We start from the raw sequence: 24,451 nt of genomic DNA on the forward strand, positions 1-24,451 counted from the left end.
CCATCTCGTGGTACGCCAAAAAAAATCACTTGATTAAAGTAGTGTTTTATTTTCCTATATTTAACCACAGTCTTACTGTTCAAACAGTGTAATGTTACAGTGGCCAAAAATATGAAATACATACCTCGGCCTCTTTTTTAATGCATACTTAAGCCTACTATGCTACTGTAATATAAAGTTGGGTCATTATGGTGGTATTTTGAGAGCCAAGTGTTTTCTGAGGTGGTACTTGGTGAAAAAATGTAAGAACCACTGGATTAGATATTACACCAGGGCTGGTCCCTACCTATACGCTGATCGCGTTGTCAGCGTAGGGTCCTGTGATCAGTATCTGTATGTGTGTGTAGGGGTGGGGAGTTTGCTTTGCGTGAATAAGCATATGTCAAATTTTAAGGGCGCTTAATATGACATTTTTAAAAGGCTAACACATTCCTAGCGCCTTCCTGCTCTGTCACTGATGAGAAAACATTGGTAAATGTCCCTCATTGTAACCAATGTCCCCGTGGTGTGAGGCATTAGTGCTGGGCTTATAAAACAGGATACAGGTGTGAATGTTTCGGCATCTAACGATTCGATCCAATTCCGATTCAAGGGGTGACGGTTCGGTTTCGAATCGGTTTCTCAATTCGACACACTTCTCGCAATGCATTATTTGGCATTATAATTATATTGAAACCTTTTCAAAACAGGTTACAGGTTAGAAAAAAAACTCCTTATGGTTGCATGGAGATGGCCTAAAAACGTATTTAAAAAAACATTCATATAAAAAGTTTAAAAAAAAAATTATATATATATAATAATTTTCTAATTTTTTTCATAATTTCTTTAGTGGATTTTTTAAAATGATGAATCGATTTGAATCGACTTGATGTGCACCCCTACTATGGGATCTAGTCTTGTTTCAGGAATCTATGTGTCAGGAAGAGGTGAACATTTATGTTTTAATCATATTATTGTTTTTCACAGAAAAAAATATAATTAAAACATTACTTTCCCATCTATTAATTTAAGCACAAAATATGCATGAAGTTAAATTCAAGTTTGTATAATTAAATGTTTTAATTGTTTCACATTGATTAAAAAAAAAGGGAAAAATGCCCCAATTTACATTAATTTGCTTTGTTATCTGTACCACAAAGAAAAATGTTGATGTTTGCCCATACATATTCCCATATATTGATCTACATTAGTAAATCAAATATATAAAATGCATCAAAGTGGCCCCCGCATGTTTTAATTCTTCTCTATGCGGCCCTTGCTGGAAAACGATTGGACACCCCTGATCTAACGTATTAGTTTTGACGCCTCACAGGCCGATACGATGGCAATGCAAGGTACAAATATACTTCCTGACCTAATTTATAATGTCATTCTCGTGAATTATTTATTGGGAACAAAGTTATTTGGTACGCAGCAGAAGGAACAAACTGAGTAGACACCGAGGCATCTTTATTTAATATGCGCCGTATAAATAAAACATAGCGAAAGTGCATCTGCCTCAAATTGTTAAACCTCACTAAACAGGGATTCATTGTCATTTTGCATTAGTGGTAGAGCGATGGCTTGTGTCCACATTGCATGTAACCAACGGGAAACACAATGTTCCCGACTTGCAGGCCAAATGACTACTGAAAAGACGAAACCCCATATCAGGGTGAAGTACGTAAAACGGCATATTATTTTATGCAACATAAAGATGCTGACTATCTTTTTTTTAACAGTCGAAAGCTTTCAGAATAGAAGATTTTAATTGATGGCAACTAATACCTCGCCACTCAATTAAAATCCAGACTTACCGTTTTGATCCTGTACCTGGGGGGGGAAAAAAAACAACAACAAAAAACTAACAGACTTTAACGTCTGAGATGGAGAGGGAGTGGGGGCGGGGGTGCACAATTACAAATTAAAATGCACAGCCGATAAAGCAAAGACATACGGCCTCTCGCGCTACGTATTTCCTTCCAAGCGAGTAGGGGCATGGCGTTGGAAGACAAAAATGGAGCGTTACATCATAACACAGAAAAACATCACTTATATTTTACAATTGGCTGTTTTAGTGCAAAGGCAATTACATAGCAGGGCAGGCAGTAATATCAGCGCTGAAATATTTATAATAGTGGGATTATTCTAGTCTGCAAAACATTTTTTTTTAGAGCTAGAAGGGGAAGCAATTATCATTTGTTAAGCTCAACGCTAAAAGAGGAGCTTCATTGTGCTGACATTTTACTCTTTTTTTTTTTTTGGGGTCTAAGACTGGTTGTCTCCCTACCTCGCACATAAAGGTTAGCAGAGGACGAGTAGCGCACGCCTTCCACGTTAGACGCCACGCACTCGTACTTCCCCTGGTCCGTCTCCTCGCTGTTCTCAATCTGCAAGGCACCTGCGAAATGACAACATGAGGCAAACACAAGCAAAGAGAAGACAGAGAGAGAGAGAGAGGGGGAGAGAGAGGGCCATGGTTAGTTGTTTATCGGGGACAGTGCACGAAGAAGTCAGACAATTCTCTAAACGCGGCATCTCGCAATTCCCTCGGACTATTTCGTCCTCTCTGCAATTCTAATGCCGCTCGCCGTGACGAACTGGGTTCCCCTCCAGCGTGGCAGATAAAAAGGGAATGAATTTAATAAATAAAACAGCGGACTGAATCAGTCACAGGGAATTTGTCGCTCGCTGTTGGACGCGATTCATATAGGACGTTTGATCGCTTCGAAAAGAAAAAAAACAACAACAATAAATGCGAGTGGTATGAAAGCGATTGGGTAAGGGTGTTGAGATCACACTGTAAACTAAAAGGGATTCAACAATACATTTTTGTATGACACTTTTTTAAGAGCAGACGTGGACAATAAAATACAAATAAAATATGAGCCAAATCTGATATCAGCAAAAATACAAACATTGCAGTGCGTTTACTTGTGCAAAGCCAGTTAACATCTAAATAGTCTCCAAAAAACACACACAGTCTGTCTTTTCTTGCATTTTAGTCCAATTGTGTACAAAAAGTGAACCTAGGAGCTAGTAGCTACACAACAGCTAAGCACACACTAGCAAAGCTATACATACCTAATAAGTGTCCTCAATTGAACAATGTTAGTCTAAAACACAGTGTGTGTCAATATAAACTAATATCAAATAATTAAAGCTACATTTTATGTACAGATGCAAAGTCTCCAACGGAGAAGCGTATCAGAAAGTGTCCAGTAACAAACGTGTGCGCATCATTCGACTTGATATCTTAACTTAGTTATTGTGGTCGGTTGGTGTCACTTTACTTTAGACAGCACATTTCCATTCCAGATGTTTGATAATAAATAGAGATGTCCGATAATGGCTTTTTTACCGATATCCGATATTCCGATATTGTCCAACTCTTAATTACCGATACCGATATCAACCGATACCGATATATACAGTCGTGGAATTAACACATTATTATGCCTAATTTTGTTGTGATGCGGGGGGGGGGTATTTGTTCTGTTGTGTTTATGTTGTGTTACGGTGCGGATGTTCTCCCGAAATGTGTTTGTCGTTCTTGTTTGGTGTGGGTTCACAGTGTGGCGCATATTTGTAACAGTGTTAAAGTTGTTTATACGGCCACCCTCAGTGTGACCTGTATGGCTATAGATCAAGTATGCATTGCATTCATTTGTGTGTGTGAAAAGCCGTAAATATTATGTGACTGGGCCGGTACGCAAAAGGAAGTGACTCTAAGGTTTATTGGCGCTCTGTACCTCTCCCTACGTCCGTGTACACAGTGGCGTTTTTAAAACTCATAAATTTTACTTTTTGAAACCGATACCGATAATTATGAAACCGATACCGACAATTTCCGATATTACATTTTAAAGCATTTATCGGACGATAATATCAGCAGTCCGATATTATCGGACATCCCTAATAATAAATAGGTTAGGTTAAATAGGTGGAAAAACTCGCAATCTCACCAAGAATGTATTTCTAATTTCTAGTCAAAATATCTAAACAAACCTAATAAAAGTCACAATCCCCTGAATAGTATTTTTATAAGATGTAAGGCAATATATCTTCTGAAGAAAACAATACTACTTTTGAGCATCACAAGTTTGTTGTAAGACTTGACAATACAAGTAAGAATAGCTAAATATACGTTTTTGATGGCTAATTTCAAGACCACTTTTAAGTTTTTAAAGCTTAAACATAATGCCATTTTTCAAGAAATCTTACCAAGACAATTTTGACTTGCACCATTGGCATTGCTCACATATATATATATATATATATATATATATATATATATATATATATATATATATATATATATATATATATATATATATATAGTATAATATCTACTAATTTGCGCAAATAAATAAGCTTACACCCGAACAAGGTCATGTCCTGTATTTTCCGGACTATAAACCGCTACGTTTTTCCCAAGCTTTGAACCCCGCGGCTTACATACAGGTGCGGCTAATCTATGGATTGTTCTTTACTTACAGCTAAATTATGGAATAGACTAAGCAAATACATCAAAGAATGTACTAAAATGATCAAAATATTATTACAAGCGAAATAAAGACATCAATGACTTTTCTGTTTTGTTTGATCCCCTGTTTTACTGCCGTGTTACAGGCACCATTTGGAAACAATTAAGGTATGTAAATAAACATTTACTAAATATTTCTGTGTAAATAATTCATTTCACAACGTACTGGTATATATCAGCGGTTTATAGTCCGGTGAGTACGGAGTCCCTAAAGGGACATGGATGTTTTGCGAGATTTCGCAATATTTTTGCGAGATCTACCAATACTTTTTGCGAGATCTGGCAAAAGTTTTTTTTCCTATGTCAGTGAACCGGAAGTAAAACAGACACGGCGATGGTGAACCGGAAGTGAAACAGACACAGCATTCGGGAGCCTACCCATCATCTGTGCTCTGTTGTGGGACCATAATACGATTTGATGTCTTTATATGTTAGGCCAATACTAAAATAGAAATCAATAAACTTCTCCATCGCGTTGTCTGTTTCACTTCCGGTTCACCATCGCTGTGTCTGTTTTACTTCCGGTTCACTGACATAGGAAAAAAAACTTTTGCCAGATCTCGCAAAACATTGTTTCCCTCCATGTCCCTTTAGGGGCTCTGTAGGAGAGGATATTACAAGAATTGTAATTATTTTTCTTCCAAAATTTAGTGGGTGCGGTTTATATGCCGGTGCGCCTTTTAGTCCAGAAAATACGGTTATCCAAGAGTCACTTAGAATAATAATTTGATACAATATGCATTTTTTTCTACATACTTTAATACTGTATTATAGTACTACAACATCCCCTAAAGGTTTGTGTGATAACAATCCAGTTATCCCTTATCTGATTTGAGATTCGGTCCCTTGTATGTGCAAATGAGCCCAACCTAATGCTTAGGTAGAACGAGGAAGAAGGGGGGTGGCGTTTGTGCGAGGCGAGGTGAAACAACGGGCGCCACATCATTCTTTGTTAGAGCACAGTTGACGGCACATCCTGATGATATCATTAGTGCTTCTGGCTGCTTCAGCAAACAGATTGAAGCCTTGGCTTCCCTGACAAAGTGCCGCACTGTCGCTAGTTAGTGTCGATGCAGGCAGCATCAATCTGCCAGCCAACGCCTAGAATGTTTTGTGATGTATATTAACTACTTGCTTTACATTTCAGGGCACACACCTAAAACTAGGATGGCACAAACCTTCACCAAGGGTGATTTTATTTTGCGTCAGCGCCAAGTTGTATATCTTAAAAAAAATGACCTCTATCAATTGTAAGCAAAACAACATACACAAACAGAGAAATACTGTACAATACAATTTTAATCATATAAATATTTAAATTCGAGCTGTTGAATTAAATGCATTAACTCATGCGGTAAATTGCAAAACATTACCGCATGAATCATGTATCAGTGTAAATCAGACCTGGGCAAATTAAGGCCCGGGAGCCACATGCGGCCCGTTAAGCCCTTCAATCTGGCCCGCCGGACATTCCCAAATATTTTTTTAGATGTTTAAGATGGAAAGTGTAGCTGCCATTATGATGTGCAGTCATGTTTTCTAACGACCGTAAGTCTTTAACTATACTAAGTATTTCAATGGTTGGAATCTGCGCTTATGGATGATATACTAGTTACTATGGTAATCTAATTAGTTACTATGGTCATCTAATTAGTTACTATGGTAATCTACATCACAGCAGCTCAGACGAGGCACCAAACAGTGTGGGCGGGAAGCGTTTCCACAGACGCGGAAGGAGATTTTCCCAACAAAGTTCTAAAGCTTAGTGATATATCAGATTGTAGGTGGGCTTATTTTGTACCCTTCGCGTTCATATTTCACTGTTTGTTGCATTTTTGTTGCGTTTCACTTGATTGTAAAATATGTCGATCGAAAGGGGGTGTGACATTCATATTTTGTCAATATTCAGTGTTTTATCGTTCATAGAAAAAATTAAAATTCCATTACGTTTTTTTAAGGCAGTCTGTCATAACGTTTTAAGCATTCAATCAGACATTATTGTGAGGTTTTGTATTAGTGTTCCTAAAAATAGATATACCGGCCCCCAGACACATTGTTTTCTCTAAATGTGGCCCCTGAGTCAAAATAATTGCCCAGGCCTGGTGTAGATTAATCACCCGGTTGATTTTGACTGCACATGCTCCTTTACCTTAACTGCGTTTACCTGAAAGGCGTAGGTTGCTATATTGTCAGTGATCAGGTCAATGCAGTACCAAAATACGCATGCATAAAAGCCACTCTGCGCGCAGTCCTGCGCAGAAATCGGCACTGTCACCCACATCTGCGGTCCTCTCCAAGGTTTCTCATAGTCATTCACATTGACATCTCACTGGGTTGTGAGTTTTTCCTTGCCCTTATGTGGGATCTGAACCGAGGATGTCGCTGTGGCTTGTGCAGCCCTTCGAGACACTTGTGATTTAGGGCTATATAAACAAACATTGATTGATAAATGTGATTAATCTGATTTTAAAAGATGAATCATTTGACAGGACTAATATAAATACATGGGTGACCATACTGTAGCCGACTGGACGGGCATACTAAAATGTGCATGGATTATATTCAGAGCTGTCTGTCGCTACATTCAGTTTGAATCAGAATAATCACACTGTTGAATTTTAATTAATCACGATTAATCACAGTAAATTACATGCATGTATAAATTCAATTAACTCAATATCAATCAATCAATATTTATTAGTATAGCCCCTTAATCAGAAGTGCCTAAAAAGGGCTTCACAAACCACAACGACTGATCTGTACCCACATTCGGGCAAGAAAAACATTCCAAAAGCCCGAGATTTGGAAAACGAAGAAAACTAAGAAAGGGGTCACACTGAACTAATGAAAAAAAATATATATACACTACCGTTCAAAAGTTTGGGGTCACCCAAACAATTTTGTGGAATAGCCTTCATTTCTAAGAACAAGAATAGACTGTCCAGTTTCAGATGAAAGTTCTCTTTTTCTGGCCATTTTGAGCGTTTAATTAACCCCACAAATGTGATGCTCCAGAAACTCAATCTGCTCAAAGGAAGGTCAGTTTTGTAGCTTCTGTAACGAGCTAAACTGTTTTCGGATGTGTGAACATGATTGCACAAGGGTTTTCTAATCATCAATTAGCCTTCTGAGCCAATGAGCAAACACATTGTACCATTAGAACACTGGAGTGATAGTTGCTGGAAATGGGCCTCTATACACCTATGTAGATATTGCACCAAAAACCAGACATTTGCAGCTAGAATAGTCATTTACCACATTAGCAATGTATAGAGTGTATTTCTTTAAAGTTAAGACTAGTTTAAAGTTATCTTCATTGAACAGTACAGTGCTTTTCCTTCAATAATAAGGACATTTCAATGTGACCCCAAACTTTTGAACGGTAGTGTATATTTTGACACAAATGCAGTTTTACTGTCAGAGTGTCATACAGTACATGAACATTTTTAATTTAATTTATTATAATTTTTTTTTTTTTGCTCAAAACTTGGTAACAGTTTCATATAAAGCCTCGTCGGGGTGTATTTGAAGGGTCATTTTCCACGTAGCAAACCAGTTACTTATCTTTGTACTGGCATATGCATTGGCCTGGTCATTGATCAGATAGGAACACCTGTTGCTTTCGGGCAACCATCTGTGGTTAAGGTAAATAAGCATGTGTGGTTAGAAATAATTTAGTGATTAATCCGAGTCTGTACATGAATAATGTGATAATTTCCTTGTGATTACCGTAATGTCATGCATCAATTTCAGCAGGCCTAGTTGAAACGTAAACATGTTGTGTTTTTTTTAATGAAACTGAAGTTTAGCGGGAAACAAAGTCAGAACTTTGCCAAAATTGATACGATAGACCATTTTTTTCACTTTATGTTTAGATCTTACTGGTGCTACAAAGATACAATTTGAACATGATTCAAACTAAAGTGTGATTTGTGTTCTGTGGACAAATTTGCTCGGAAGGGCGAAGTTTGGGTGATTATGGTTAGAAAGTATCTACAGCCAAACTAAAAATGGTGAGTCAATCTATATTCAATTTTCTTTTTGTTTTGCTCTATTTTTGTATCTCAGCAGGGAGCAGGGAGCCATTACTGGCACTGACCAAAAACATCAATATAGTAATGCCAAATTCTCACTGCATTCAGCATAGACCTGATTTTAATGCATTATCTTAAAAAGCAGTAAAGCAAGTGGGTTGGTGTTCAGAGGCGTGTACTTAAGCACCACAAATACCATTAAATAGAGGTGTGTGATGTTCAACTCCAGGTGAAATGTAGGTCCTTGCTTATCTATATACTACTTCTCAAAAAAAAAAATGGATAGCTGACAATGTAATTTTGAGTGTAAACTGAGCCTCCAAAGGTCTGTAGATTCCTACAAACATTGCGATTACAAATGCATTAAATAAGCGGAAAAAACAAAATACTCTGGGTTAGAGTTAGCAGAATTATGAGGTATATGAAACCAGCATTGTTACAACTGAGGTAGAGAATCTTTTCAGCTGAAGTTTCATCTGTTCCTTGCAGGTGGTACTATCCATTTCCTAAGCCCCTACTGGCATATTCTACTTTTTACTTCAAGCCTGAAAGTAAGGCAGGAAGAAAAATGACAAGGACTGAGACGGAAGGGGGAGTTGCTGTAGGAGGTAGACGGGACGCAAAGAACAGCCGACACAAAGGGAAACTGTGAGAATCGGAACCGATTTGACAATTACTCGTATATCTATCTACCTTCTGTCTCAAGAATGCTCAAACGATATTCTTCAAAATCTGAGAGGGTGAGCATAGCAGGGATGAAATATGGAGAAGAACAGGAACAGTAAGGAAGGGAGGGATAAATAACAACTTTTATCTATTTTAGGAGACTTCATGCTTCGCTCTGTCAGATACACATGGTGTAGAAGCACGATACCCCACTGGTGTTATACGCACCGTGCCAAACCCAGTTTCTCCCTAGAATGTCAGTTTGTTTCGTTCCATTTCTGCTTTGTCCTCTTTAAACTTTATAAAATCAAATACATTTGGACCGCTCAAACGGTATCAAAATATGATACTGTTTGATTGTACAAACATCAATACCAGAATTTGACATTAAAATTTACCATGAATTGATTTACTTGGACCCCGACTTAAACAAGTTGAAAAACTTATTCGGGTGTTACCATTTAGTGGTCAATTGTACGGAATATGTACTATACTGTGCAATCTACTAATAAAAGTTTCATTCATTCATTCATTGGCAGGTACTTATTAAAGTACTGAATTCAGTACCTATCCCGGTTGACAACACAAAACTCCAGCCTTAGCATATGTCTCTACTCTACTGTATTCATTTACCTGTCTCACTCTGTGCTTCACTCTGCCGACTCAGGCTAGCCAGAGTGGGAGTGATTTTTTTTTTAAATTTGTAAAAGAGGAAATGCAGGGCTGAAATAATTGCTGAGAATTATCCTTCACAAGCACATTAAAACATGCAACCAGCCTGTTCTCAGAATGAGCCTTTGCTGATGAAAGGCAACAGAAATGTGTAGTGTACTTCTAAGGTGAGGACTCCGTAAGGCCTGGTGTCATGTTTGTCCCCTATCGAACATAACGGTTTTATTTTGCATGATTGTGCAACTGGAAAAGTGCAAATTAAATGGACATTAAAGGCCTACTGAAAGCCACTACTACCGACCACGCAGTCTGATAGTTTATATATCAATGATGAAATCTTAACATTGCAACACATGCCAATACGGCCGGGTTAACTTATAAAGTGCAATTTTAAATTTCCCGGGGAACTTCCGGTTGAAAACGTCTATGTATGATGACGTTTGCGCGTGACGTCAATGGTTGAAACAGAAGTATTGGGACACATTGTATCCCAATACAAACAGCTCTGTTTTCATCGCAAAATTCCACGGTATTCTGGACATCTGTGTTGGTGAATATTTTGCAATTTGTTTAATGAACAATGGAGACTGCAAAGAAGAAAGCTGTAGGTGGGATCGGTGTATTAGCGGCTGGCTGCAGCAACACAACCAGGAGGACTTTGAACTGGATAGCAGACGCGCTATCCGACGCTAGCCGCCGACTGCATCGATGATCGGGTGAAGTCCTTCGTCACGCCGTCGATCGCTGGAACGCAGGTGAGCACGGGTGTTGATGAGCAGATGAGGGCTGGCGTAGGTGGAGCGCTAATGTTTTTATCATAGCTCTGACGAGGTCCCGTAGCTAAGTTAGCTTCAATGGCGTCGTTAGCAACAGCATTGCTCGGCTTCGACAGGCAGCACAGCATTAACCATGTAGTTATAGATCCAGAGTTTGGTTCGGTGGTGTCTCCTGATAGTAGTATTGTTGATCTTCTGTCTATCCTTCCAGTCAGGGGCTTATTTATTTTGTTTCTATCTGCATTTAAACACGATGCTATCACGTTAGCTCCGTAGCTAAAGTGCTTCACCGATGTATTGTCGTGGAGATAAAGGTCACTGTGAATGTCCATTTCGCGTTCTCAACTCCCATTTTCAAGAGGATATAGTATCCGAGGTGGTTTAACACGCGAAGTCCCAGAGAAGGGTCAATTGACACTTTTACCTAGAAAACACACAAGAGGGTCATTTGACCCCTAGTCCCCCCTGTGGACACTCCTTTTGTTATGAAAATGTGGCTGTTAGTGGCACACGGCAGGGGGCCACTTGAGCCTGTGTGGGGGAGGGGACCTTACAGCTCAAGCTTTAGTTCTGAGGTAGGTTGTGTGTGTTTTTGCAAGGATCAACAGAATGAAGGGATCAACACTCTGACATTTATTGTTAAAAAAAATACAAAACAAAACATATTTACAAAGAATGAAAAAGCAACTGTTTTCCCAGTTTTGGTGTGGAGGGTTGTTGCAGAAGCAATTGTTATTTTTGTGTGCCAAAAATAGTTTAAAAAAAAAAATTTACAAAGAAAAAAGCATATTTACAAAGAATGAAAAACCATGTCCATGTAAACGTGACTGACATACATTTGAGCAGTCACTCACAATCCTGGCACTGCCATTGCTCCTTTCGGCATTTCCCACATGTATAATTTTTCTGTCTACCTAGACAAACTGCCCCTAACAGCCTCATTACCATAACAAAATGAGTGATTAGTGTATTCGGGAAAAGCGTCGGGCCAAATGACCCCTCTCTGGGTCTTCTAGGTAGACAGAAAAATGCTGGGACTTCTAGTGTTAAAATACAAATCCTCGATCCACAATAGAAAAAGGAGAAAGTATGGAATCCAATGAGCCCTTTTACCTAAGTTACGGTCAGAGCGAAAAAAGATACGTCATGCACTGCACTCTAGTCCTTCACTCTCACGTTCCTCATCCACAAATCTTTCATCCTCGCTCAAATTAATGGGGTAATCGTCGCTTTCTCGGTCCGAATCGCTCTCGCTGCTGGTGTAAACAAAGGGGAAATGTGAGGAGCCCTTCAACCTGCGATGTCACACTACTTCCGGTACAGGCAAGGCTTTTTTTTTCATCAGCGACCAAAAGTTGCGAACTTTATCGTCAATGTTCTCTACTAAATCCTTTCAGCAAAAATATGGCAATATCGCGAAATGATCAAGTATGACACATAGAATGGATCTGCTATCCCCGTTTAAATAAAAAAAATTCATTTCAGTAGGCCTTTAAGTGCAGTTCAATCAAATTTGTAGTTTAGGGTAATTACCAATGTAAGAGGACGTTTGGTTGTAGTGGTAGAATTGGACAAATTGCTGGAATGCACAGTCTATTAGTCCCTGTAATGCAGGGGTGGGCAATTAATTTTCACCGGGGGCCGCATAAGCAACCCGAGCACTGCTGGAGGGCCACACGACAATATTTCAATTAAATTTTGCTCAATATTATTTTTGATATACCGTAAGATAAATAATAATGATGATAATAATAATAATAATTAATAATAATAATTTAATTTAACCTAACTTAACTTTATACAAAAGCAGATTGCTTTTGATGGTCACTTTATCCTGCATTATCCAACATTTTTCCCCATCAGATTTGGACAACCATCTGTTGTTAAAAATAGTTTTTAATCATATTTATTTTATATTGTTTTTTATATTGGTTTTATATGTAATTGTTTTTTCTTTTTATTCAGTCATTGGTGGAGCTAAGGATAATATTTGAATATTGTTTGTAATATTGTTGTGCAGCACTTTGGAAACATTTTGTTGTTTAAATGTGCTATATAAATAAAGTGGATTGGATTGTCACACCTGCCAGCTTGTCCCAACACCCATTTACCTCTGTGAACAAGTCATTACCTGTGGTTGTCTCTTTAATTGACTGCATCAGAGCTCTCATCCAAAGTTAGCGAAAAACAGTCCATGTCTCCGGGCATTATCAGCGCAACAAAGTCCAATAAGCACTCCTTAATAAACTCTCCGTCAGAAAACGCCTTACTTTTTCTGGCGCTTTTGTGAGAAATGACGAAACTTGTCCTGACGGCTGCATCTCTGGGGGTGTGAAATATGGCACAAAGTCCTTGTTGGGTTTGCAGTTTTACCATCAACGCATCAGCCTCCCTTGCGCGCGCTTCATCAGGCACATTCCGGTATTTTCCCTCGTGTTTCTTCGTGTAGTGGCGATTAAAATGATATTTAAACACAGCAACCTGTGTACCACACATTAAGCACACGGCTTTACCATTAATTTATGTAAAGAAATACTTGGCAGTCCATGTCTTGTTGGAAACACGCCATTCCTCATCAACTTTTCTTTTTTTAGCGTCTCATCACTTGTCTCTATGCATCTTCACTCACAGGTTCCCCCCGGACATACGGCATAAATAACACATTTCAAAATAAAAGCAGCACAGTTGTATTGCGCGCACGACATAGATGTTTTTTAAACTTTATTTTGTAATTTGTAATTGCGCCGTTCAATTCACTCACAATCGCACACGCGCATACGTCCACACGGAAGTAATACAAATAACGCTTTTCAAAACAAAAGCAGCACCGTTGTATTGCACACTCGACATAGATACTTTTTTAAATTTATTTTGTAATTTATGATTGGCCTCACGCGGGCCGGACAGGGATGCGCAAAGGGCCGGATGCGGCCCGCGGGCCGTACAATGCCCAGGTCTGCTGTAATGGCAACGTGGACTCGTGGACTATCAGTAAAACACAGGAAGTATTACATTGACTTAGCAATTACTCAACTTTTTCTGGGTCAGATGGGAAGGTATAGCTTTACTCATGATGTATGCTGCACCATTAAGACTCAGAATAGTATAAATACAGCCTACAAATTGAGTTCAGTAGAGCCCCTGGTAGTAATAATGATACTTCTGAGTCAATTAGTCTCATCCTCAAAGTGACCCCTTCTTGTCCACCAACACATCCCGGTTACTAAAACGGTCCTACAGCGGGCACACATCATCAATCTGATTTAAAAAAAAACCAATGATGGCCCGTAGGTGTGGGATATTTGTCCATGCCTTGAAAGCAGATCTGGTTAACTAGGCCGCTTCGCTTCAGGCTGGTCCACTGAGGAGCATTGAGGTGGAAGGAGGTCATGTTTCCATCACCGCTTTATGACCAGAAGTTAACCATTTCGTGGTCGAGGATGGACTTCAACCCGAGCCATCACACTTTTCAGTGCCTCTTTACTGCTGTGGTCGTTGCTGTGGTATGGTTTGGCAGGCTGTGGAATGGTGTAGCTGTTGATTACGTTAATCTGTGTTACATTTAAACAAACTGAAATATGACTAAATTAGACAAAATTCAAAAGGCCTTACGTTCTATTATATCTTGGTAAATGACCAAAATCACCAACAACTACACAGGTAAATAAAGTTCCACGAGGAGCTAATTTGGTTCCGAGTCGCCAGTAGGTACTTTGGGACGTTCCCGAGGAACAATTGAGAGGTGGGCTGTGCTGTCGAACGCTGATTGGTTGAACACAGTTTCTAAATGAAATTCATTTGAAATATTAGCCACCATGAGAGTGGGGCAACTTGTTAATGTCTTATCTATTTCGTATTTCTATTACGAGCTACTTGATAAAGGAGAGCAAGAAGAACAATAGGAACTTTTGTGGTTTTACTCAGCTGTAGTGTTTAAACTACTTTGCAGTTCAATGCTGTTCATCATTTTTTTACAAGATTCGTTGCAGTACGTGGAGCTACAGGAAGTGGACGGACACTCTTAAACGTATTTACAGAGGAATATAAAGTATTCCGGTTTCTTACTGGGACTGAGACCTTGTTGTTTGTGGATAATTGTGAAATAGGAGGCAGTGAATGAGTGAAACGGAGATATATCACACCAAATATTCACTATTTACTCTGTTACATGCTGTCACAGTAGTTAGTGACATTTGTGTAGTTATTAGCTCTTAACCAGAGTGAGCCACAGGCTAGACACTGATATTTATTCTTTATGTATTGTTATTTACAGCTAAAATTGACCACAAGCACTCGCCTGACCCTCATGGATTCATTATTTACCGAAGGGATCTATTATATCTATAAATCACTTTAAAAATGCAATAAAAAACCGTCACCAATACTTCATTTATGTCCCGTAACCTGTATAATAACCAAGCTGTAATGACATTGTTATTGTAAAAGCGAACACTGAAGAACTCTTTTTCTATTGTAATAACACATCGGTGTGCTTCAGTTATAGCATTAAAAGCTAACTACGGCGAAAGATAAGATCGCTTCTACGTCAACACGAAACGTGTTTGAGTTTGTAATGCACAACACAATGCGATAGGACACCAATTTGAAAAACAAGAACAATCATATTACAGTGTCTGTAAAGTATTAGCCCACATTTTATGTTTTGTTTGTACACAGCCAGCCAGACACACGATGGATTCAGCGGGCCGGGGCCTTTTTTTCTGGTTTATTTGGGGTAAGCACGCCATTTATGTCGAAATAGCTCGTCTCCAAATTCCACATTTGCAGCTTCGAGTGGCTTTCACCTCCCTCGATCGACTTCCGTCTGCGCCAATGTTTCACCCTCTTCTACATGGTCGCTTCTAGAAGCAGCAGTTTATCCTTCGTTCATTCAGGTTAAAAAAGATAAGGTTGTAAATCCTTATGTGTCCAAAAATAGTCGTCTCCGTTGTTTGTTACCAAGTCTGCCATGATTAGAACACACACAAGCGCTTTGTATCCGGAAGTAGGACCTTTATTGTTGCCAGTAGTCAGACATGTGCTGCTATGGAAACGGAAATCAATGCGTAAAAGAAGTCAGTCCCGGAATTGATTAAAATGAACAAAATATGGTAAATATTGAACATATTACCGTATTTTTCGGACTATAAGTCTCAGTTGTTTTCGTAGTTTGGTCGGGGTGCGACTTATACTCAGGAGCGACTTATGTGTGAAATTATTAACACATTACCGTAAAATATCAAATAATATTATTTAGCTCATTCACGTAAGAGACCAGACGTATAAGATTTCATCGGATTTAGGAGTGACAGACTGTTTGGTAAACGTATAGCATGTTCTATATGTTATAGTTATTTGAATGACTCTTATCATAATATGTTACGTTAACATACCAGGCACGTTCTCAGTTGGTTATTTATGCGTCATATAATGTACACTTATTCAGCCTGTTGTTCACTATTCTTTATTTTAAATTGCCTTTAAAATGTCTATTCTTGGTGTTGGGTTTTATCAAATAAATGTCCCCAAAAAATGCGACTTATACTCCGGAGCGACTTATACTCCGAAAAATAAGGGTACATATTGTTATGAACATGTCTGTTACTACATTATACATAGACTTGCACTATGTAAATAAAACGTTGATGGATGGTTTTGAAGTTGTTTTAGAGGGCTTTGAAGGTTACAACGGTGCCCTGACAACCATTAGCCCCATTTTTCAAGCGTTTTTTATCATTTTTAAAATCGTTACAAAAAAAAAGATGTGTGTGTTCTTGTCACTCAAAATGATTGTGAATGGTAGGCAAAATTCCAAAAAAAAAGTGCAGTTCCCCTTTAGATTTTAGTCAAATAATTCTGAATCAGTAGTCTATTTATTTACGTGGCATCAGTGTAGAAATATACTGTACCACTCCACAATACGCCATCAGCCTGATATGAATGATTTGTGGAAAGGCAATCCACAGAAGTCTGCAGGAATTAAAAAGTTTCAGGAACTTAACATTCCTAAAACTTTGGTGAAAAAAGGCAAAATGTAATTTTACTAACTATATATGTTTTTATTTTAAAAAGACCAGTGCTGAGCATCAGACAGCTGAGAGAAATGCAGAAAGAGGACCCATAGAAAGAGAACAACTCGGGAGGGGGGAAAAAAAGGATTTGTGAGTAAAAATAGAAACGACAGACAAAAGAAAAATAGGAAAAGAATGGGTTGAGGCATGAGTGATTATTTGTGTAATTTGCCCCAGGTTGTGGCCTGCCACTGATTTGCAGCAGCTTTGCCAAGTGTACCCCCACACCCCTCTGCCAGATCCACTTGTGTAATTCAATTAGCGTGCTCCAGCAAGCCTTGATTGATTTCTGTAGGCGATCAACAAAATAACCGGCCCAGTCTCACTCCCTCGTTCTCACTTTAAGGCCAGTAAGGTCTGCCAGAGGATTTAAATTGTGTGTTAATTCCCGCTCTACCTTCTCACGCAAACACTGCTCACTGGATCACAACACATACTTGATTGAAAAGCAAGTGTAACTAAGAAGACAGTCGATGGAAATGTGTCCAATAAAGTAATTTAAAACAGAAATGGCCTTAGGAAGGCAGTATTTTTAACTTACTGTGTTTCGATTATAGTTATTATTTCCAATACACAATACAGTGTACGAATCCTTCAACTTACGAGTATTTTGAGATAAGAGCTGTTTCTCAGCTTTTTGTTATGCGTTACCTTGCAAGCATACACTACCGTTCAAAAGTTTGGGGTCACCCAAACAATTTTGTGGAATAGCCTTCATTTCTAAGAACAAGAATAGACTGTCGAGTTTCAGATGAAAGTTCTCTTTTTCTGGCCATTTTGAGCGTTTAATTGATCCCACAAATGTGATACTCCAGAAACTCAATCTGCTGAAAAGAAGGTCAGTTTTGTAGCTTCTGAAACGAGCTAAACTGTTTTCAGATGTGTGAACATGATTGCACAAGGGTTTTCTAATCATCAATTAGCCTTCTGAGCCAATGAGCAAACACATTGTACCATTAGAACACTGGAGTGATAGTTGCTGGAAATGGGCCTCCATACACCTATGTAGATATTGCACCAAAAACCAGACATTTGCAGCTAGAATAGTCATTTACCACATTAGCAATGTATAGAGTGTATTTCTTTAGAGTTAAGACTAGTTTAAAGTTATCTTCATTGAAAAGTACAGTGCTTTTCCTTCAAAAATAAGGACATTTCAATGTGACCCCAAACTTTTGAACGGTAGTGTACGTTTTGAGTAAGGATTATGTTGCGTGCCCGCGCCAAAACATTCAGCCTTAGAAGAGGACCACACCCACTGAACTAAAGAAAGCAATCGCTATCAACCGTGCACCAACGTGAAACCAACTTCACATCGGTCTCTCGCCATGGTAAATGTGGTACATTATTATTGCAAAACCACTGTAGTTGTTTGTAGAACATTCTATTGTCTATAAATGTTCTCATTCATCCAGGTGATTGTATTCTCAGGGGCCTTTAATCGATAACAACTGGACTGTTTAGTTTGTCTAAGAAGACATTTTGACTCACATCTGAACAGGTTTCTTCAGTTCCCGCTCATAGACTGGTCAGACCACAGGGCGAAACTATCCTTGACTGTACCCGCCCTCATCTTGTTAGAGTATTAATAGCATCTAATATTGTGCAGCTCTATTTATTGACCTTTTTTTAAAAGCATTTGATACGGTCGTCCGTATCATTTTGGCAGACAGACTGCACAGGATTGGCCTATCTCAGCATGCTGTAAAGTGGTTCTCTAATTACCTGTCCGATAGAACCCAACGCTTCAAGTTTGCTGGGTCCTGCATGTCTTTCTTCCCTTTATTAAATTATGTGTCTCAGGGTTCCGTATTAGGTATGTTGTTTTTCCATCTATGTAAATAATCTCTGTGATAATGTGTTGGTTGCATTTGTATGCAGATGACACGGTCATATATTGTTCATCCCCTGCTGTTGCGCAAACTTTTGAGCTCCTGAAATCTGCTTTTGATGTTGTTCAGTCCCAGCTGACTCAGGTGAAACTAGTGCCAAAGGCAGCAAAATCTAAGGTGATGTTATTTTCGAATGGCAAATGCCAATGAACATTCCAAAAATATCAACTTCTCAAAAGGATGAACTTCAAATGGTCACGACATATAAGTACTTGGGGATTGTTCTTGATAAGAACTTGTCTTTTAAATCACACAGAAAACCTTGTGGCTAAACTTAAAATTAAATTGTTTGTTTTTCTTTAGAGACAAGTACTGTTTTCCCCTACAAGTTAGGAAACACTTTATTCTGGCCACTTCTATGCCTTAGCTAGTTTATGGAGACTTGCTTTTTATGAATGCCCCCGACACTTATTTGAAAAAAAACTGGATTCTGTACATCACTTTGCCTTACGTTTTATTACTGGTTGTGGCAACCTTGTCCATCATTGCACTGTGTTTACAAAAGCAAACCGTCCATCATTGTCAGTCCGCAGGTTTTGTCAATGGATGTTTTTTTATATATAAATCACTTCTTGGTCTGCTTCCCCCTTATTTATGTTCTTTCCTGTGTAGATACTCCAGTCGCTGCTATTTAAGGTCACAGGACACCCTTGGCGTGTTGGTTGCGAGAGCCAACACAAGTCTCGGTAAAAAGCCTTCAGATTTGCTGCTCTATGGTCATGGAATGAATAACAAAAGGATCTGAGGCTACCTGAACGGATCACTTTGGGGGAGTTTCAGGCCATTTTAAATTACCAGTATAGTAGAAAAACAAGTTGACTTTTTATGCTTAATTGCGTTTCATTGTATCCATTAAACCATATCCAATCATATTTACAATCCACAATATATGTAAAAACACAGTTTAAACATCACAAAATGCCACAAATTCAATCAGCCACGTTGAATATTCCACTACAAATACCTTTGGCTATTTCCGGAGATTGACGTCACAATGGGGAACGCTTCTGCACTCTGACCGTAGTATCAGATCAGTCATACTGGAAATACGCAAAATGTAGACAGAGATGTGCTGTCTATCATTCACAATCTACATTCTAAGTCGTAAATAAATAAATACATAAAAAGTTCGCTAACAATGTAGTCAATGGGGGCTCTCCATTTTGTCCACAAAACCCTGTAAATAACCATCCAAAACCGGCCAACAATACTATTTAAACATATCGTGATCTGAATATTAACCAAATATTAGCGATGTTGTTTTTATAAGCGCTTGCGCAGACAAACTATTTCTTAGCGGCGCAATGATACAGACAAAATCTAGACTAGTTATGATCAAGCAAAGTCTAAGAGCATGAACTGATGAAGCCTGCTCGGATGAGAGCTGCAACTTCTAAGAACATACTAACAGTCAAGTTGGCCTGAGAATTCTATTGTATTGTTATTCATATGATCGCATTATTTTTTATTTTTCAAAATGCATGTTACATGTTAGAATAGTGGTGCATTGGGGGCATAAGCCACGGATTAAATTGATTTAAAATAAGTCAACAGTGGACACTGAATTAAGATGCGAGTGTCTTGAGTTACGAGCTCGGTCATGGAACCAATTGAGAATTGTAAGTTGAAGTACTAATGTACTGTGAAGAAGAACATTTAACAGTCTTCATGAGGGATGGAATAGCCATTCATCAAATGTATGAATCCCTTATACCGATGGTTAACATCGCGGCATGGGAGTGGCGTCTATCCCAGTTGACTTGGGGCAAATGGCTGACTGAAACTAGGTCCGGTCGGCAATTTAGGGGCATTTAGTGTAATTAATCCCGCACTAGCTGCATGGAAGTCAGTTTAGCGTACCACTACAATAACAAGAGCAGAAACGAGAAAAAAACACTTCATGGTAGCGACCATTAAGATAACATGAAACAATGATTTGAACGGTATAGGTTGGCGATACAGGTAAAGAAAAACTAATGGGACAACACGTCTATTTTTGTCTGGACACTGCAGACATGACATCCATGTGGACATGGAATCTGCCTTCTTCTGCATCGTCTGTAACAGGGTTGTCATTCAGGCACACTCTGCTACCACCCACGGTCATTGCATTGTGGCCAAAGCAGTGTGAGGCCTCACATGTCATGCCATTGTTGTCTGTGGGATTTTACTCCCATGAAATCAGTGATGACACGGGTAGAAGTGCAACTATTTCCAGTTTACACCAATGACTTACCTTTTGTCCAGTACATGTGTAGTTTTGTATGGGACACCGTTTTCTGATGTGGATTTTAATTGTTAAAAATAAACGTTTTTAAACATCTAATTTCAAGGAGTCCATAAGTCACCCTGGCTTTTTGCGATAAGTCGATTTATGAAACCTTCCGAATGTAAGTTATTGCAAACTTCTGTGTTTATATTGATTCCGGTAAGGAGTGAATGGAATAAAGAGTGAGAATGAAAATGTTCAATAAACAAAGCTCACACTTTCCTAAGATTAAGTGTTTGTGTCAAACAGTTTGGATAGTCACACGTTTTGCATAAAAAGCACACTTACCTGCTGAATAATAAAACTGTATAGCAAACACTGAATCACATTAGATAGCTCGTAGAAAATGGATCTATTCCCTTTTCTGCCTTGATATCCACCAACATGAGAAGAAAAAAGTAAAGCACATACAGTAGAGCCTCAGTGAGCTTTGCTAGGGCCATCTTTGTAAGAAGCTCAGTCAAAGACAGAAGGGAATTAATGCAAATTTCTGTAAAGCAACTCGCTTATTAACATTACATGAGTGTCTCTCGGCTGTCGTGGAGACCAGAAGGATATCAAAGCAGAGAAGAAGGGAGAGAAAAAGGGGGTCGTCTTCTTGTATTCAGTAGCTTGGTCTAAGGACCTCACTGCCCAGTCTCCCAAACTAACCATCACCAGTGCACCACCCACACATTTTAAAGTCGGATGCTCAAAGGAAATAAAATAATAACCCCTAAAGAAAAAAGTGATGTATTATTGACAGTATGAAAGATGTTCTGCAAGGATTGGAAAAGGTCACAAACACAGAAATGCCACAGAGGTGAAAGAACAATAATGACGACATTACACCTACACACAGAGCACACGGAATACAAACAGATGACACAGTGATGATAATGTATGTTAATTTTTTGTTGCTGTTCCAAGGGAGGCCGACAGGACAGTCACCCTATTTAGTCAGTAGGATGGTGTTATGGGGGGTTAGGTAGAGTTATGCAGTTTAAGTTGTTTTAGTTGGCTTTTTATTGTGATGATTAAACACCTTACCTCGGATTGGGGTACCCTCTGGAGGAGACACAAAAACGAAGACACAACATAGGTTTAGTTGTAAGTTAGTGGTGGTTAGAGCTACTTGGTTTAGGGAGTGGATCACTAGAACTGGATCAGACACTTGTAAGGCTTTAGGATACAGGGCTTTTTGTAGGGACACATAAAAATGCTTCCCATTGCTGGTATCACAATAATGACGGAGGTATTCCAACTTGGTCCATGCATAGAACAAAAACTCAATGCATCAACAGTGGGACTTAAGGTCTTGGCTTGTATTTACTACTGACGGCAAACACGGATGATAAGGCGGTGCCGGAGCATGACCTTACGCCAACATCGTCTGCTCCAGTGCTGTAAGCCTTTTCAGCCAAAATGACCTCGAAGAGGAGGTCAGTAAAGCATTTAGTAGCGTCTCCGTACGACGCGGGGTATCTACATTACAAACCTGCTGAGGCGATAATGGAGTCTGCACCGATCGAGTTCAGGCTGCACCTTCTGGCAACCAAACGCTAAATCAAACACCTTGAAGTTCTTATTAAATCTACAAGTCGTCTACAAACCTCCCGAAGAGGTATATAGAGACACTTCGTCTCAAGTTTCACCCCCTACTGCTTGGTCATTCTGTTCTTTTTGTTGCTATTGTTTCATGTGTCTATGCTGTGTGCTTAGTTTATTGTAAGTCTATTGTGTTACAAGCTTGACTCCAGGCCAAATATCCCATTAGGGACAGTAAAATACCCAGCTTATCTATTCATTCGCTGGTGGGCTTTTTTAACATGTAAGTTGTTGCTTAGATGTAAAATGCATCCCTTGCAGGCAGAGCCACGATTTGTAGGGGACCGAGATTAACTCAAACCCCTCGTGCTGGCATGCACTGCATTAAACTGTTTTTGTGCCCATAGCAACATTGTTGTCAAACTCGTTTTAAAATTATTATTTTTTTGCTATCTTTTGCCCTGCATCGAATTCATGTAAGAGGTTTTTGTGTATTTTTTAGAGTTCTACTGCCAACTCTTGCATCGCTTGGCTCTACCAAGTGAGAAGAGCTCTTCAGTGTCCTCCTGAGAACCCGCGTCCTCTGCCGTTGACATTGTTTTTTTGCATAAAAGAGCGGTTTATTTCTGAAATTTATAACTGACAAAAGACATGGACTAATAACAAATGTCCACTGCAGCAGACACTGGTTCTCAGGAAGAAATCGTTGGATTTTATGTGATACCAGCAAGTGTGAGGCAAATTTAAAGTTCTGCCTGGTTTGCAATGCTTGAAGCCGTATTTATTTATTTTAATTTTTTATTATAGGTATAGGGATGTAACGGTATTGTGAATACTGTGATATTGCCGTTTTAAAATTCTCACGATAATGCCGTGGCATGTGGTGGTATTAAACGAGAACTTGGGAGTACCAATGGCAACGTTGATCGTGTGGGGTTACAAGGTAAACTACTGTACATCTCCCATGATCCCCGACACCAATTATTTTCTAGGAAGAAGAAAAATGTCCAATGTTCTCCAGTAAGCAAAATAAATTCACATCCAGCCAGTAGTTGCAACTTGATGCTCTACTTTGTGTAGTACAGTTGATTCATCCTTGCTGTAATTTTGCCTCTTCAATGTATTGTATGACGGATCAGCAGTGGTTCTGCTTTGCTTGTTGACAATGTAGCTAACATTCATGCTATCAGCGCCATTTTCGAGTGCGTGTTTTGCATTAAGATTGTATTTTAAACTTGATGTGCGCCGGTGTGAAGAACATTTGTCGCTGCAATACCAACAAGTTACCTCAGTTTTATCTAAAGTTCTGTTTTGAAAAATTGGCCACCTCTCATCGTGATCACAGTCTGTGTAACAATGAGCGCGTCTTGCGGGTTAAGCCTTGATGTGATTAACCTTCATTCATATTTGATAACGCGATCATTTCTTTTTATTAATCACATACGTTAGCGTGTTAACATTGACAGCCCTAGTTGATATATTTTGTGCATTAAGGACATCTAAAAGATCAATATACTGTATTATAAACCACCGTATATAAGGTTTGTATTATAGGTAACAGAGTTCTGTAATATGTAAAAACATTAATCATTTATTAAACAAAAAAAACAATAACAAATAAGCTGTGGGCCGCACTTTGAACACCCCGGGTTAACAGTGTTTATTTCAAGAGAGACTACTTTCTCTACTTGGAGGTACAGTGTGGGAAATCGATAGGCAGCATTGCTAGTTAGCTTCATACTGGAAAATTCAGACACAAGACCGAGACGGTTTTAAAAACAGATTTAGACATTTTAAGGCCTAAAATTACAACTATTAGATTTTTGACTATTTAAGGATACCCTGTAATACTGTGACGATATCGTTACATCCCTATAGCTAAGTAATCCCTCATTGAAAATAGACTTCATTGAGAAGGCAGCAGGTTATAGTAGTTTTAGGTACCTTGGCCTATTCTCCTGAAAACCAGTATCCTCTGCAGTGGACATTTGTGTTTTACATAAAAGGGCTTTTCCCCCA

The 24,451-nt window shown here is 38.9% G+C and overlaps 1 protein-coding gene across 3 annotated transcripts in view; it reads right to left on the reverse strand.

Annotated features, from left to right (window-relative positions):
* ptprsa (protein tyrosine phosphatase receptor type Sa) overlaps nucleotides 1-24,451 on the reverse strand; it is a 634,816-nt gene that overhangs the window by 214,103 nt on the left and 396,262 nt on the right. For all 3 annotated transcript variants that reach the window (XM_062028063.1, XM_062028064.1, XM_062028065.1), the window contains one exon: nucleotides 2,270-2,380. In XM_062028063.1, coding sequence (XP_061884047.1) covers nucleotides 2,270-2,380 — 111 coding nt within the window. The remainder of the gene's footprint in view (nucleotides 1-2,269; nucleotides 2,381-24,451) is intronic.

This window comes from Entelurus aequoreus, linkage group LG19, assembly GCF_033978785.1.
Source record: "Entelurus aequoreus isolate RoL-2023_Sb linkage group LG19, RoL_Eaeq_v1.1, whole genome shotgun sequence".
Classification (NCBI taxonomy): Eukaryota; Metazoa; Chordata; class Actinopteri; order Syngnathiformes; family Syngnathidae; genus Entelurus; species Entelurus aequoreus.